This window comes from Physella acuta, unplaced genomic scaffold (genome assembly GCF_028476545.2).
Source record: "Physella acuta isolate Inbredline_101_S28 unplaced genomic scaffold, ASM2847654v3 ptg001670l, whole genome shotgun sequence".
Taxonomy (NCBI): Eukaryota; Metazoa; Mollusca; class Gastropoda; family Physidae; genus Physella; species Physella acuta.
In genome coordinates, this window is record NW_026733183.1 from 143811 (window position 1) to 161428 (window position 17618).

A 17618-nucleotide genomic window follows, 5' to 3' on the forward strand; every position below is an offset into this window, starting at 1 on the left:
GCTTGATTAGCTATGTAGATGGTGGGGTCAGTGGCTTGATTAGCTATGTACATGGCTGGGTCAGTGGCTTGATTAGCTATGTAGATGGCTGGGCCAGTGGCTTGATTAGCTATGTAGATGGTGGGGTCAGTGGCTTGATTAGCTATGTAGATGGCTGGGTCAGTGGCTTGATTAGCTATGTAGATGGTGGGGTCAGTGGCTTTAGCTATGTAGATGGCTGGGGTCAGTGGCTTTAGCTATGTAGATGGTGGGGTCAGTGGCTTTAGCTATGTAGATGGTGGGGTCAGTGGCTTGATTAGCTATGTAGATGGTGGGGTCAGTGGTTTGATTAGCTATGTAGATGGCTGGGTCAGTGGCTTGATTAGCTATGTAGATGGTGGGGTCAGTGGCTTTAGCTATGTAGATGGCTGGGGTCAGTGGCTTTAGCTATGTAGATGGTGGGGTCAGTGGCTTGATTAGCTATGTAGATGGTGGGGTCAGTGGCTTTAGCTATGTAGATGGCTGGGTCAGTGGCTTGATTAGCTATGTAGATGGTAGGGCCAGTGGCTTGATTAGCTATGTAGATGGTGGGGCCAGTGGCTTGATTAGCTATGTAGATGGTGGGGTCAGTGGCTTGATTAGCTATGTAGATGGCTGGGTCAGTGGCTTGATTAGCTATGTAGATGGTGGGGTCAGTGGCTTTAGCTATGTAGATGGTGGGGTCAGTGGCTTGATTAGCTATGTAGATGGTGGGGTCAGTGGCTTGATTAGCTGTGTAGATGGTGGGGTCAGTGGCTTGATTAGCTATGTAGATGGCTGGGTCAGTGGCTTGATTAGCTATGTAGATGGTGGGGTCAGTGGCTTGATTAGCTATGTAGATGGCTGGGTCAGTGGCTTGATTAGCTATGTAGATGGTGGGGTCAGTGGCTTGATTAGCTGTGTAGATGGTGGGGCCAGTGGCTTGATTAGCTGTGTAGATGGTGGGGCCAGTGGCTTGATTAGCTATGTAGATGGTGGGGTCAGTGGCTTGATTAGCTATGTAGATGGCTGGGTCAGTGGTTTGATTAGCTATGTAGATGGTGGGGTCAGTGGCTTGATTAGCTATGTAGATGGTGGGGTCAGTGGCTTTAGCTATGTAGATGGTGGGGTCAGTGGCTTTAGCTATGTAGATGGCTGGGTCAGTGGCTTGATTAGCTATGTAGATGGTGGGGTCAGTGGCTTTAGCTATGTAGATGGTGGGGTCAGTGGCTTGATTAGCTATGTAGATGGTGGGGTCAGTGGCTTTAGCTATGTAGATGGTGGGGTCAGTGGCTTGATTAGCTATGTAGATGGTGGGGCCAGTGGCTTTAGCTATGTAGATGGTGGGGTCAGTGGCTTGATTAGCTATGTAGATGGTGGGGTCAGTGGCTTGATTAGCTATGTAGATGGTGGGGCCAGTGGCTTGATTAGCTATGTAGATGGTGGGGCCAGTGGCTTGATTAGCTATGTAGATGGCTGGGTCAGTGGCTTGATTAGCTATGTAGATGGTGGGGTCAGTGGCTTGATTAGCTATGTAGATGGTGGGGTCAGTGGCTTGATTAGCTATGTAGATGGTGGGGCCAGTGGCTTGATTAGCTATGTAGATGGCTGGGTCAGTGGCTTGATTAGCTATGTAGATGGTGGGGTCAGTGGCTTGATTAGCTATGTAGATGGTGGGGCCAGTGGCTTGATTAGCTATGTAGATGGCTGGGTCAGCTCCAAGGTCAGTGGCTTGATTAGCTATGTAGATGGCTGGGTCAGTGGCTTGATTAGCTATGTAGATGGTGGGGCCAGTGGCTTTAGCTATGTAGATGGTGGGGTCAGTGGCTTGATTAGCTATGTAGATGGCTGGGTCAGTGGCTTGATTAGCTATGTAGATGGTGGGGTCAGTGGCTTGATTAGCTATGTAGATGGCTGGGTCAGTGGTTTGATTAGCTGTGTAGATGGTGGGGCCAGTGGTTTGATTAGCTATGTAGATGGTGGGGTCAGTGGCTTTAGCTATGTAGATGGTGGGGCCAGTGGCTTGATTAGCTATGTAGATGGTGGGGCCACTGGCTTGATTAGCTATGTAGATGGCTGGGTCAGTGGCTTTAGCTATGTAGATGGTGGGGTCAGTGGCTTTAGCTATGTAGATGGTGGGGTCAGTGGCTTGATTAGCTATGTAGATGGTGGGGCCAGTGGCTTGATTAGCTATGTAGATGGTGGGGTCAGTGGCTTGATTAGCTATGTAGATGGTAGGGCCAGTGGCTTGATTAGCTATGTAGATGGCTGGGTCAGTGGCTTGATTAGCTATGTAGATGGTAGGGCCAGTGGCTTGATTAGCTATGTAGATGGTGGGGCCAGTGGCTTGATTAGCTATGTAGATGGTGGGGTCAGTGGCTTGATTAGCTATGTAGATGGTGGGGTCAGTGGCTTTAGCTATGTAGATGGTGGGGTCAGTGGCTTGATTAGCTATGTAGATGGTAGGGCCAGTGGCTTGATTAGCTATGTAGATGGTGGGGCCAGTGGCTTGATTAGCTATGTAGATGGTGGGGTCAGTGGCTTGATTAGCTATGTAGATGGTGGGGTCAGTGGCTTGATTAGCTATGTAGATGGTGGGGTCAGTGGCTTGATTAGCTATGTAGATGGTGGGGCCAGTGGCTTGATTAGCTATGTAGATGGCTGGGTCAGTGGCTTTAGCTATGTAGATGGTGGGGTCAGTGGCTTTAGCTATGTAGATGGTGGGGTCAGTGGCTTGATTAGCTATGTAGATGGTGGGGTCAGTGGCTTTAGCTATGTAGATGGTGGGGTCAGTGGCTTGATTAGCTATGTAGATGGTAGGGCCAGTGGCTTGATTAGCTATGTAGATGGTGGGGCCAGTGGCTTGATTAGCTATGTAGATGGTGGGGTCAGTGGCTTGATTAGCTATGTAGATGGTGGGGTCAGTGGCTTTAGCTATGTAGATGGTGGGGCCAGTGGCTTGATTAGCTATGTAGATGGCTGGGTCAGTGGTTTGATTAGCTATGTAGATGGTGGGGTCAGTGGCTTGATTAGCTATGTAGATGGTGGGGTCAGTGGTTTGATTAGCTATGTAGATGGTGGGGTCAGTGGCTTGATTAGCTATGTAGATGGTGGGGTCAGTGGCTTGATTAGCTATGTAGATGGCTGGGTCAGTGGCTTGATTAGCTATGTAGATGGTGGGGTCAGTGGCTTTAGCTATGTAGATGGTGGGGTCAGTGGCTTGATTAGCTATGTAGATGGCTGGGTCAGTGGCTTGATTAGCTATGTAGATGGCTGGGTCAGTGGCTTGATTAGCTATGTAGATGGCTGGGTCAGTGGCTTTAGCTATGTAGATGGTGGGGTCAGTGGCTTGATTAGCTATGTAGATGGTGGGGTCAGTGGCTTTAGCTATGTAGATGGCTGGGTCAGTGGTTTGATTAGCTATGTAGATGGCGGGGTCAGTGGCTTGATTAGCTATGTAGATGGTGGGGTCAGTGGCTTGATTAGCTATGTAGATGGCTGGGTCAGTGGATTGATTAGCTATGTAGATGGCGGGGTCAGTGGCTTGATTAGCTATGTAGATGGTGGGGTCAGTGGCTTGATTAGCTATGTAGATGGCTGGGTCAGTGGCTTGATTAGCTATGTAGATGGTGGGGTCAGCTCCAGGAATAATTACTCCCCAGTTCTGTACTGTGGCCTAGTAGTTTGTTATTGCATCAAATTTTCATTCTGGCAAGATGTCACTTTGTGACTTGTAACAATATCCAATGAGTCAATTTGCCAACTAATATTGTCACACTTTTTTCATAATAAAATAAACCAGGAGTGATCTCCCCTAAACTTTCTTGAATATTCTAATATAACACTACGATGGCAACTAGGAATATAGACATGATTTTTGTTTACTTAAACTTTTAAAAATAGAATAAACAAAATGTGCATAATAGTGCGCAATATTATTAGTACTTTATAAATTTACATGCTTTATAAATTTATATGCGTTTTTTGAGAAATCGGAAATAGCGTAAACTAGTACTTTCGGTCAACGGAAATTACTCAAAGTTTGATTGAAGGTAGAGAATTAGAACTTTTACTTACATGTGAAACTTATTTTATCTATCTGAAATAGTACACAAGTTATAGGCTTTTGAAAAATTCAAAGTAGAAAAAGTACCACTTCCGGTTATCGGAAATCGCTAAAAAGTTGATACGAATCTACGATTTTGATAAAATACTTATATATGAAATTTCATCAACCTAGCTGTAACGGTACTCAAGTTATCGTGTTTACACACAGACAGACAGACACACACACAGACACATGGACAAGATTGTAAAATTATGTTTTTCCGTATCAGTGAGGTGTAAAACATCGAGATTTGCAAAAATCTTGATGACTGTTGTGTCAACTTACTTGCCCCTGTCATGTTAAAAGTATCCCCCAGAATTTCTATGTTTGCACTAAAAAAAAGTTATAGCCCTATTACAGATTTGATACATGTGTTGATAAAGCCCTGTGACACTGTGATACATGTGTTGATAAAGCCATGTGACACTGATACATGTGTTGATAAAGCCATGTGACACTGATACATGTGTTGATAAAGCCATGTGACACTGATACATGTATTGATAAAGCCATGTGACACTGATACATGTGTTGATAAAGCCATGTGACACTGATACATGTGTTGATAAAGCCATGTGACACTGATACATGTGTTGATAAAGCCATGTGACACTGATACATGTATTGATAAAGCCATGTGACACTGATACATGTGTTGATAAAGCCATGTGACACTGATACATGTGTTGATAAAGCCATGTGACACTGATACATGTGTTGATAAAGCTATGTGACACTGTGATACATGTGTTGATAAAGCCATGTGACACTGTGATACATGTGTTGATAAAGCCATGTGACACTTTGATTACTTTCTATCAATAGAAAAGCAGAGAGACATGGCAACTGGCCTTCTACATCAGCGCAGGTCTGCAAGTCTTCTGCTACATCTGGTATCTACTCTTTGGGTCAGGAGAGTTACAAGATTGGGCATTCAACAAGGAACAACATGACAAGCTGCTCAAAAAGGACTTACAAAACAATGTAGAAACGAGTGTGGATCTTATGGATTCACTTAGCAAAACTAAGAAATCAGCTCAGAATTTTATCTCAACTCTTTCCCTTGGTGAGTTTAAGGGTACAGCATCATATGAACAAGAGAAAGCTAATGCTAACCCTACATCATCATATGAACAAGAGAGAGCTAATGCTAACCCTACATCATCATACGAACAAGAAAAAGCTAATGCTATTAGCCCTACATTATCTTATAAACAAGATGAAGTGGACAAAATAAAGGTTTAATCTTATCGAGCAACCTTGTCAGTCTGGAGTAGTTAAAGCAAGAGATGTACATATTGTTTCTCTATTACATTTGGTGCCGTGGCAATAATAGTTTGTCAAAAGAATCTAAGTATTGTCAGGTCCTACTGTTGGCAGGTCCTACTGTTGTCAGGTCCTACTGTTGTCAGGTCCTACTGTTGTCAGGTCCTACTGTTGGCAGGTCCTACTTTTTGGTCCCATTGTTTTTGTCATGTCCCACTTTTTATTATAACTATTATTTTTGTGATTAAATTATTTTAAACGTTTTTTTTTGGAAATTTACAAATAGATAACAAATAAACTGTTGAAATAATTTCAACAACAACTGTTCAAGAGTTTATTTATTTTGCACTTTATTTACATACTCTAAAACCTTTTGAGTGATATGAGAACCTCGCCTTAAGGTCTCCACTGAAACCTTGGATATAGCAGCCTGCACCTGTAAGTAAACAAACTTCAAATGATGGAGCTTTAGGAAACAGATTAACATCAAAGGGTTAGCACAGAAACATTCTGACCAGTTTAACATCAAAGGTAAGGTTAGCACAGAAACATTCTGACCAGTTCAACATCAAAGGTAAGGTTAGCACAGAAACATTCTGACCAGTTCAACATCAAACGTAAGGTTAGCACAGAAACATTCTGACCAGTTCAACATCAAAGGTAAGGTTAGCACAGAAACATTCTGACCAGTTCAACATCAAACGTAAGGTTAGCACAGAAACATTCTGACCAGTTCAACATCAAAGGTAAGGTTAGCACAGAAACATTCTGACCAGTTCAACATCAAACATAAGGTTAGCACAGAAACATTCTGACCAGTTCAACATCAAAGGTAAGGTTAGCACAGAAACATTCTGACCAGTTCAACATCAAACGTAAGGTTAGCACAGAAACATTCTGACCAGTTCAACATCAAAGGTAAGGTTAGCACAGAAACATTCTGACCAGTTCAACATCAAACGTTAGGTTAGCACAGAAACATTCTGACCAGTTCAACATCAAAGGTAAGGTTAGCACAGAAACATTCTGACCAGTTCAACATCAAACATAAGGTTAGCACAGAAACATTCTGACCAGTTCAACATCAAAGGTAAGGTTAGCACAGAAACATTCTGACCAGTTCAACATCAAACATAAGGTTAGCACAGAAACATTCTGACCAGTTCAACATCAAAGGTAAGGTTAGCACAGAAACATTCTGACCAGTTCAACATCAAACGTAAGGTTAGCACAGAAACATTCTGACCAGTTCAACATCAAAGGGTTAGCACAGAAACATTCTGACCAGTTTAACATCAAAGGGTTAGCACAGAAACATTCTGACCAGTTCAACATCAAAGGTAAGGTTAGCAAAGAAACATTCTGACCAGTTCAACATCAAAGGTAAGGTTAGCACAGAAACATTCTGACCAGTTCAACATCAAAGGGTTAGCACAGAAACATTCTGACCAGTTCAACATCAAACGTAAGGTTAGCACAGAAACATTCTGACCAGTTCAACATCAAACATAAGGTTAGCACAGAAACATTCTGACCAGTTCAACATCAAAGGTAAGGTTAGCACAGAAACATTCTGACCAGTTCAACATCAAACGTAAGGTTAGCACAGAAACATTCTGACCAGTTCAACATCAAACGTAAGGTTAGCACAGAAACATTCTGACCAGTTTAACATCAAAGGTAAGGTTAGCACAGAAACATTCTGACCAGTTCAACATCAAAGGGTTAGCACAGAAACATTCTGACCAGTTCAACATCAAAGGTAAGGTTAACACAGAAACATTCTGACCAGTTCAACATCAAACGTAAGGTTAGCACAGAAACATTCTGACCAGTTCAACATCAAACATAAGGTTAGCACAGAAACATTCTGACCAGTTCAACATCAAACGTAAGGTTAGCACAGAAACATTCTGACCAGTTCAACATCAAACGTAAGGTTAGCACAGAAACATTCTGACCAGTTCAACATCAAACATAAGGTTAGCACAGAAACATTCTGACCAGTTCAACATCAATGGGTTAGCACAGAAACATTCTGACCAGTTCAACATCAAACGTAAGGTTAGCACAGAAACATTCTGACCAGTTCAACATCAAACATAAGGTTAGCACAGAAACATTCTGACCAGTTCAACATCAAAGGGTTAGCACAGAAACATTCTGACCAGTTCAACATCAAACGTAAGGTTAGCACAGAAACATTCTGACCAGTTCAACATCAAACATAAGGTTAGCACAGAAACATTCTGACCAGTTCAACATCAAAGGTAAGGTTAGCACAGAAACATTCTGACCAGTTCAACATCAAACGTAAGGTTAGCACAGAAACATTCTGACCAGTTCAACATCAAACGTAAGGTTAGCACAGAAACATTCTGACCAGTTTAACATCAAAGGTAAGGTTAGCACAGAAACATTCTGACCAGTTCAACATCAAAGGTAAGGTTAGCACAGAAACATTCTGACCAGTTCAACATCAAAGGTAAGGTTAGCACAGAAACATTCTGACCAGTTCAACATCAAAGGTAAGGTTAGCACAGAAACATTCTGACCAGTTTAACATCAAAGGGTTAGCACAGAAACATTCTGACCAGTTCAACATCAAAGGTAAGGTTAGCACAGAAACATTCTGACCAGTTCAACATCAAACGTAAGGTTAGCACAGAAACATTCTGACCAGTTCAACATCAAAGGTAAGGTTAGCACAGAAACATTCTGACCAGTTCAACATCAAACGTAAGGTTAGCACAGAAACATTCTGACCAGTTCAACATCAAAGGTAAGGTTAGCACAGAAACATTCTGACCAGTTCAACATCAAACATAAGGTTAGCACAGAAACATTCTGACCAGTTCAACATCAAAGGTAAGGTTAGCACAGAAACATTCTGACCAGTTCAACATCAAAGGGTTAGCACAGAAACATTCTGACCAGTTTAACATCAAAGGGTTAGCACAGAAACATTCTGACCAGTTCAACATCAAAGGTAAGGTTAGCACAGAAACATTCTGACCAGTTCAACATCAAAGGGTTAGCACAGAAACATTCTGACCAGTTTAACATCAAAGGGTTAGCACAGAAACATTCTGACCAGTTCAACATCAAAGGTAAGGTTAGCAAAGAAACATTCTGACCAGTTCAACATCAAAGGTAAGGTTAGCACAGAAACATTCTGACCAGTTCAACATCAAAGGGTTAGCACAGAAACATTCTGACCAGTTCAACATCAAACGTAAGGTTAGCACAGAAACATTCTGACCAGTTCAACATCAAACATAAGGTTAGCACAGAAACATTCTGACCAGTTCAACATCAAAGGTAAGGTTAGCACAGAAACATTCTGACCAGTTCAACATCAAACGTAAGGTTAGCACAGAAACATTCTGACCAGTTCAACATCAAACGTAAGGTTAGCACAGAAACATTCTGACCAGTTTAACATCAAAGGTAAGGTTAGCACAGAAACATTCTGACCAGTTCAACATCAAACATAAGGTTAGCACAAAAACATTCTGACCAGTTCAACATCAAAGGTAAGGTTAGCACAGAAACATTCTGACCAGTTCAACATCAAAGGGTTAGCACAGAAACATTCTGACCAGTTCAACATCAAACGTAAGGTTAGCACAGAAACATTCTGACCAGTTCAACATCAAACGTAAGGTTAGCACAGAAACATTCTGACCAGTTCAACATCAAACGTAAGGTTAGCACAGAAACATTCTGACCAGTTCAACATCAAACATAAGGTTAGCACAGAAACATTCTGACCAGTTCAACATCAAAGGTAAGGTTAGCACAGAAACATTCTGACCAGTTCAACATCAAACGTAAGGTTAGCACAGAAACATTCTGACCAGTTCAACATCAAACATAAGGTTAGCGCAGAAACATTCTGACCAGTTCAACATCAAACGTGAGGTTAGCACAGAAACATTCTGACCAGTTCAACATCAAACATAAGGTTAGCACAGAAACATTCTGACCAGTTCAACATCAAACGTAAGGTTAGCACAGAAACATTCTGACCAGTTCAACATCAAACATAAGGTTAGCACAGAAACATTCTGACCAGTTCAACATCAAACGTAAGGTTAGCACAGAAACATTCTGACCAGTTCAACATCAAACGTAAGGTTAGCACAGAAACATTCTGACCAGTTCAACATCAAACATAAGGTTAGCACAGAAACATTCTGACCAGTTCAACATCAAAGGGTTAGCACAGAAACATTCTGACCAGTTCAACATCAAACGTAAGGTTAGCACAGAAACATTCTGACCAGTTCAACATCAAACATAAGGTTAGCACAGAAACATTCTGACCAGTTCAACATCAAAGGGTTAGCACAGAAACATTCTGACCAGTTCAACATCAAACGTAAGGTTAGCACAGAAACATTCTGACCAGTTCAACATCAAACATAAGGTTAGCACAGAAACATTCTGACCAGTTCAACATCAAAGGTAAGGTTAGCACAGAAACATTCTGACCAGTTCAACATCAAACGTAAGGTTAGCACAGAAACATTCTGACCAGTTCAACATCAAACGTAAGGTTAGCACAGAAACATTCTGACCAGTTTAACATCAAAGGTAAGGTTAGCACAGAAACATTCTGACCAGTTCAACATCAAAGGTAAGGTTAGCACAGAAACATTCTGACCAGTTCAACATCAAAGGTAAGGTTAGCACAGAAACATTCTGACCAGTTCAACATCAAAGGTAAGGTTAGCACAGAAACATTCTGACCAGTTTAACATCAAAGGGTTAGCACAGAAACATTCTGACCAGTTCAACATCAAAGGTAAGGTTAGCACAGAAACATTCTGACCAGTTCAACATCAAAGGTAAGGTTAGCACAGAAACATTCTGACCAGTTCAACATCAAACGTAAGGTTAGCACAGAAACATTCTGACCAGTTCAACATCAAAGGTAAGGTTAGCACAGAAACATTCTGACCAGTTCAACATCAAAGGTAAGGTTAGCACAGAAACATTCTGACCAGTTCAACATCAAAGGTAAGGTTAGCACAGAAACATTCTGACCAGTTTAACATCAAAGGGTTAGCACAGAAACATTCTGACCAGTTCAACATCAAACATAAGGTTAGCACAGAAACATTCTGACCAGTTCAACATCAAACGTACGGTTAGCACAGAAACATTCTGACCAGTTCAACATCAAACGTAAGGTTAGCACAGAAACATTCTGACCAGTTCAACATCAAACGTAAGGTTAGCACAGAAACATTCTGACCAGTTTAACATCAAACGTAAGGTTAGCACAGAAACATTCTGACCAGTTGAACATCAAACGTAAGGTTAGCACAGAAACATTCTGACCAGTTCAACATCAAAGGTAAGGTTAGCACAGAAACATTCTGACCAGTTCAACATCAAAGGTAAGGTTAGCACAGAAACATTCTGACCAGTTCAACATCAAACGTAAGGTTAGCACAGAAACATTCTGACCAGTTCAACATCAAAGGTAAGGTTAGCACAGAAACATTCTGACCAGTTCAACATCAAAGGGTTAGCACAGAAACATTCTGACCAGTTTAACATCAAAGGGTTAGCACAGAAACATTCTGACCAGTTCAACATCAAAGGTAAGGTTAGCAAAGAAACATTCTGACCAGTTCAACATCAAAGGGTTAGCACAGAAACATTCTGACCAGTTCAACATCAAACGTAAGGTTAGCACAGAAACATTCTGACCAGTTCAACATCAAACATAAGGTTAGCACAGAAACATTCTGACCAGTTCAACATCAAAGGTAAGGTTAGCACAGAAACATTCTGACCAGTTCAACATCAAACGTAAGGTTAGCACAGAAACATTCTGACCAGTTCAACATCAAACGTAAGGTTAGCACAGAAACATTCTGACCAGTTTAACATCAAAGGTAAGGTTAGCACAGAAACATTCTGACCAGTTCAACATCAAACATAAGGTTAGCACAAAAACATTCTGACCAGTTCAACTAGCTAGGCCAATGCCGCTGCCGAGAAAATCGGACAAATCGGCTTTTCCCTACCCCCTGCATGTTTAACTCTGTTTTCTGCATGCTTTTATTGTGTTTATGTTAACATGTTATACATCATTCTGTTCGTAATTGAACAACCTTTTTAACTGTATAAGTTTGATTTCTTTATTATTTCAGACGTTGAAGAAATCGCCGATTTAATCCCATTTTTTACCCCCCGCGGCGACGTGCCGCTTAGGGGGGAGGCTTTTTCACCTTTTTAAAAGAGGGGTGTTACTTAGAGTCTATAGACTCTTTGAGTTTTCGTACTACAACAGTGAAACTTGGTAGAAGAATAGATTAAATGTTCACGTATAACGCTCAAGGTTCTTGGGGAAAATATGTTAAATACTTTTGGAGATATCGAACGGCAAAGTTGAACTAAGTTATTTGGGCTATTAATGAACCGATTTTTAATTTGAACCTTGAGCTGTATTCCTGAAATCTCGACGTTTATTAATATGTATGATATGTCATATTAGGCCCTATAATAAGGACGTCTATAGACTTTGAAGTGGACCGAAAATATAAACACGACGCGCCGACCGCTGTCCGACTGAACCGCTCGGCTGTGCTTCGAATCGCCGTGTTTTAAATATGACGCGCTACAATTTTTTTTTATAGACGTATCGAGTTTAAGTACTACAACAATCAAATTTGGCAGACGAACAGATTAAATGTAGACGTACAACGCTCAAGGTTCGTGGTCAAAATAAGTTAAATACTTCGGGAGATATCGGACCGCAAAGTTGAACTAAGTTTCCCGGTCTATTATTTGACCTATTTTACATTTGAACCTTGAGCTGTATTCCTGAAATCCCGCCGATTATTTTAATGTATGACATGTATTATAACACCTCATAATAAAGCCGTCCATACATTTTAAGACGGAACGAAAATAAAAATTAACGCGTCGGCCGCCGTCCGACTGAATCGTGATCTACACATCGTGTAGCACAGCCGAGTGTGTGGTCACGTGACGCTAGGCGGTTGATCCGATTGGATGATACTATAAACAATTTCTAAAGATAGATACGTGTGTTCCCGTGTTTGACTCGTCGGGTATTGCTATTTTATATTTAAGTAGACAGGCATGTTTCATAACTTTGTTTTAAACCATTGAAACGGCAAAAAAAAAGTCGTAATAGTATTTACTAATCGTCAAAATTAATCTTCTTTAGAAATTAATCCGGATAGCTGCGACCCGACCAAACAATGCTGACGTGATTCGCGTGTCGTAACGTTTCATTATTGTGTACATTACTTTTTCGTAAAAATGGCCTTAAAAAATAAATTAAATTTTACCCCGGGCTCTTTTTTTCGGTTGACTAAAAATTTTTAAAACCCTTAACAACGTTGAGGTTACTAGCTTGCCAAATCGACCAAAATGGGATGGGGTGGGTATGGGGAGTCACTGACCATCCTACACGGTATGTAACTATTGGAACACCGTATGTAACATCCATAGCCTCACCCCGCCCCCACTACTCCGTGACGCGACAAGCCGAGTGACGGCGCCTTTGATGTTGTATAACACCCGTACGGTACCCGAGCGGCTCGCGGTGGTTTCATACCCCACCTCCCTCCCCCTTCACTTTGTGGAGTTGATGTTACTAACCCTCGGGCATAGATCAGGAAATCTATCCAGACTTTTGTCTCTAAAATTACATAATATTATATTCGTCTGACACGTTCATCGGGTTGGCCGACTAGCCTATCTAGCCTAGTGTTTACGTAATACGGCAATAAAATTCGTTGGTCAGAAGACCTGGTTAACCACGTCTGATTGAACTAAATCTAGGCAAATGCTGATGGTGATAAACGCCTCCGGAAACTTAAAAAATGCCTAGCATCTACTACACACAGTCAAGCACTCAAACACGTGCTTTTTTCCCAATGTAATAGGCCTATGGTAGGCCTACAAAATACACAAGCTTACAACTAGCATAAACATTGAGCATATATAAATCTATGTTATAGACCTATAACTTACACTACCTTGTACAAGCTAAAAAAAAAACAATTTTCCTCCAATGTTTATGTTATTAAAATTGTAAAAATGAGCAATTTTTTTTGCGTTTAAAAATATTACAAAATTGTCATAAAGCACACTGATTCTGATAAGACACATTTGTAACTAGGCTAATTCTATAGAAGAAAGTTGTATCAATGGTATGACATTTAAAGTAACAAGAAATATAAATATAATAAGATATGCCTATATTTTTGGAATAGAGTAGGCCTGTAGGATTGCACATAGATTACATAACATATTTTAAGAAGTTACATCATCACAAATATACTGTTGTTATAGCATCCTTCTCTTTGTATTAACACTGTATTAGTTATCTTTTCTTTAAGTAGGCTATTCACTTAAGTTAACTGACAATGAGCAAAAGAGATTTTAAAATAAATACATGGTAAATTATGAGCAAAAGGTGCGAATTACATAACCTGACCTTTATAGTTTTGTAATAATGTTCGACCATTTTAAATATCACCATTAGCTTCAGCATATACAAATGTCATATTATGGTTTAAAACAGTGTTTAATTTAAAGAATGACTTCTTATCACACGGATTATCAGATGTTGTAAAAAAAAATTGAAGGGGGGTATTACATAATCCATGAAATAAGTCTGTTATGTAATCAAAAGACACTTTTTAAAATAGCATCATTGGATTCGACATACAAAAATCTACAAAATATCATAAAATGACATCAATTGGTGAAGTCTGCTTACTTTTATACCACTTTTAGTGGAAAACTCTTTAAAATTTGGTCCATACCCTCCCAGTATTTTTCCTCTTTCAGGGTCTACCCCGGTTGTCTGAAAAAACTGCTGGTTTTTAATAACTAAAAAATTCATAACTTTTTTGTTTATGGTCAGATTTTGAAAATTCAAACTGATCTGTAATCAGATTGACAGCCCCTATCTAAATATGTAATTATTATATTGTTTTACTGAAATTAAATTTTTGCATTGGCCTAGCTAGTTCAACATCAAAGGGTTAGCACAGAAACATTCTGACCAGTTCAACATCAAAGGGTTAGCACAGAAACATTCTGACCAGTTCAACATCAAACGTAAGGTTAGCACAGAAACATTCTGACCAGTTCAACATCAAACATAAGGTTAGCACAGAAACATTCTGACCAGTTCAACATCAAAGGGTTAGCACAGAAACATTCTGACCAGTTCAACATCAAACGTAAGGTTAGCACAGAAACATTCTGACCAGTTCAACATCAAACATAAGGTTAGCACAGAAACATTCTGACCAGTTCAACATCAAAGGTAAGGTTAGCACAGAAACATTCTGACCAGTTCAACATCAAACGTAAGGTTAGCACAGAAACATTCTGACCAGTTCAACATCAAACATAAGGTTAGCACAGAAACATTCTGACCAGTTCAACATCAAAGGGTTAGCACAGAAACATTCTGACCAGTTCAACATCAAACGTAAGGTTAGCACAGAAACATTCTGACCAGTTCAACATCAAAGGTAAGGTTAGCACAGAAACATTCTGACCAGTTTAACATCAAAGGTAAGGTTAGCACAGAAACATTCTGACCAGTTCAACATCAAACGTAAGGTTAGCACAGAAACATTCTGACCAGTTCAACATCAAACATAAGGTTAGCACAGAAACATTCTGACCAGTTCAACATCAAAGGGTTAGCACAGAAACATTCTGACCAGTTCAACATCAAACATAAGGTTAGCACAGAAACATTCTGACCAGTTCAACATCAAAGGTAAGGTTAGCACAGAAACATTCTGACCAGTTCAACATCAAAGGTAAGGTTAGCACAGAAACATTCTGACCAGTTCAACATCAAAGGTAAGGTTAGCACAAAAACATTCTGACCAGTTCAACATCAAAGGTAAGGTTAGCACAGAAACATTCTGACCAGTTCAACATCAAAGGTAAGGTTAGCACAGAAACATTCTGACCAGTTCAACATCAAACATAAGGTTAGCACAGAAACATTCTGACCAGTTCAACATCAAAGGTAAGGTTAGCACAGAAACATTCTGACCAGTTTAACATCAAAGGTAAGGTTAGCACAGAAACATTCTGACCAGTTCAACATCAAAGGTAAGGTTAGCACAGAAACATTCTGACCAGTTCAACATCAAAGGTAAGGTTAGCACAGAAACATTCTGACCAGTTTAACATCAAAGGTAAGGTTAGCACAGAAACATTCTGACCAGTTCAACATCAAACATAAGGTTAGCACAGAAACATTCTGACCAGTTTAACATCAAAGGGTTAGCACAGAAACATTCTGACCAGTTCAACATCAAAGGTAAGGTTAGCACAGAAACATTCTGACCAGTTTAACATCAAAGGGTTAACACAGAAACATTCTGACCAGTTCAACATCAAACGTAAGGTTAGCACAGAAACATTCTGACCAGTTCAACATCAAAGGTAAGGTTAGCACAGAAACATTCTGACCAGTTCAACATCAAAGGTAAGGTTAGCACAGAAACATTCTGACCAGTTCAACATCAAAGGTAAGGTTAGCACAGAAACATTCTGACCAGTTCAACATCAAACGTAAGGTTAGCACAGAAACATTCTGACCAGTTCAACATGAAAGGTAAGGTTAGCACAGAAACATTCTGACCAGTTCAACATCAAACGTAAGGTTAGCACAGAAACATTCTGACCAGTTCAACATCAAACGTAAGGTTAGCACAGAAACATTCTGACCAGTTCAACATCAAAGGTAAGGTTAGCACAGAAACATTCTGACCAGTTTAACATCAAAGGTAAGGTTAGCACAGAAACATTCTGACCAGTTCAACATCAAAGGTAAGGTTAGCACAGAAACATTCTGACCAGTTCAACATCAAAGGTAAGGTTAGCACAGAAACATTCTGACCAGTTCAACATCAAAGGTAAGGTTAGCACAGAAACATTCTGACCAGTTTAACATCAAACGTAAGGTTAGCACAGAAACATTCTGACCAGTTTAACATCAAAGGGTTAGCACAGAAACATTCTGACCAGTTCAACATCAAAGGTAAGGTTAGCACAGAAACATTCTGACCAGTTCAACATCAAAGGTAAGGTTAGCACAGAAACATTCTGACCAGTTTAACATCAAATGTAAGGTTAGCACAGAAACATTCTGACCAGTTTAACATCAAAGGTAAGGTTAGCACAGAAACATTCTGACCAGTTCAACATCAAAGGTAAGGTTAGCGCAGAAACATTCTGACCAGTTCAACATCAAAGGTAAGGTTAGCACAGAAACATTCTGACCAGTTTAACATCAAAGGGTTAGCACAGAAACATTCTGACCAGTTCAACATCAAAGGTAAGGTTAGCACAGAAACATTCTGACCAGTTCAACATCAAAGGTAAGGTTAGCACAGAAACATTCTGACCAGTTCAACATCAAACATAAGGTTAGCACAGAAACATTCTGACCAGTTCAACATCAAAGGTAAGGTTAGCACAGAAACATTCTGACCAGTTTAACATCAAAGGTAAGGTTAGCACAGAAACATTCTGACCAGTTCAACATCAAAGGTAAGGTTAGCACAGAAACATTCTGACCAGTTCAACATCAAAGGTAAGGTTAGCACAGAAACATTCTGACCAGTTTAACATCAAAGGTAAGGTTAGCACAGAAACATTCTGACCAGTTCAACATCAAACATAAGGTTAGCACAGAAACATTCTGACCAGTTTAACATCAAAGGGTTAGCACAGAAACATTCTGACCAGTTCAACATCAAAGGTAAGGTTAGCACAGAAACATTCTGACCAGTTTAACATCAAAGGGTTAGCACAGAAACATTCTGACCAGTTCAACATCAAACGTAAGGTTAGCACAGAAACATTCTGACCAGTTCAACATCAAAGGTAAGGTTAGCACAGAAACATTCTGACCAGTTCAACATCAAAGGTAAGGTTAGCACAGAAACATTCTGACCAGTTCAACATCAAAGGTAAGGTTAGCACAGAAACATTCTGACCAGTTCAACATCAAACGTAAGGTTAGCACAGAAACATTCTGACCAGTTCAACATCAAACGTAAGGTTAGCACAAAAACATTCTGACCAGTTCAACATCAAACGTAAGGTTAGCACAGAAACATTCTGACCAGTTCAACATCAAAGGTAAGGTTAGCACAGAAACATTCTGACCAGTTTAACATCAAAGGTAAGGTTAGCACAGAAACATTCT

At 40.1% G+C, this 17618-nt stretch overlaps 2 protein-coding genes across 4 annotated transcripts in view; one reads left to right on the forward strand and one right to left on the reverse strand.

Annotated features, from left to right (window-relative positions):
- The window catches only part of LOC131929754 (sialin), a 45281-nt gene extending 39695 nt beyond the window's left edge, over positions 1 to 5586 (forward strand). The window contains exons 12-13 of one of the 3 annotated variants that reach the window (XR_009383995.1): positions 4931 to 5469; positions 5534 to 5586. Coding sequence is in view for 1 of the 3 variants with exons in the window: in XM_059286101.1 (XP_059142084.1) it covers positions 4931 to 5350 (420 nt within the window). In the remaining 2 variants the exon portion in view is untranslated. The other 2 variants (XR_009383994.1, XM_059286101.1) reach the window with 2 other exon arrangements.
- Positions 5587 to 5698: 112 nt separating this feature from the next.
- LOC131929755 (uncharacterized) overlaps positions 5699 to 17618 on the reverse strand; it is a 48938-nt gene continuing 37018 nt past the window's right edge. Inside the window, exon 9 of the mRNA XM_059286103.1 lies at positions 5699 to 5807. Coding sequence (XP_059142086.1) covers positions 5706 to 5807 — 102 coding nt within the window. The 3' untranslated portion in view covers positions 5699 to 5705. The remainder of the gene's footprint in view (positions 5808 to 17618) is intronic.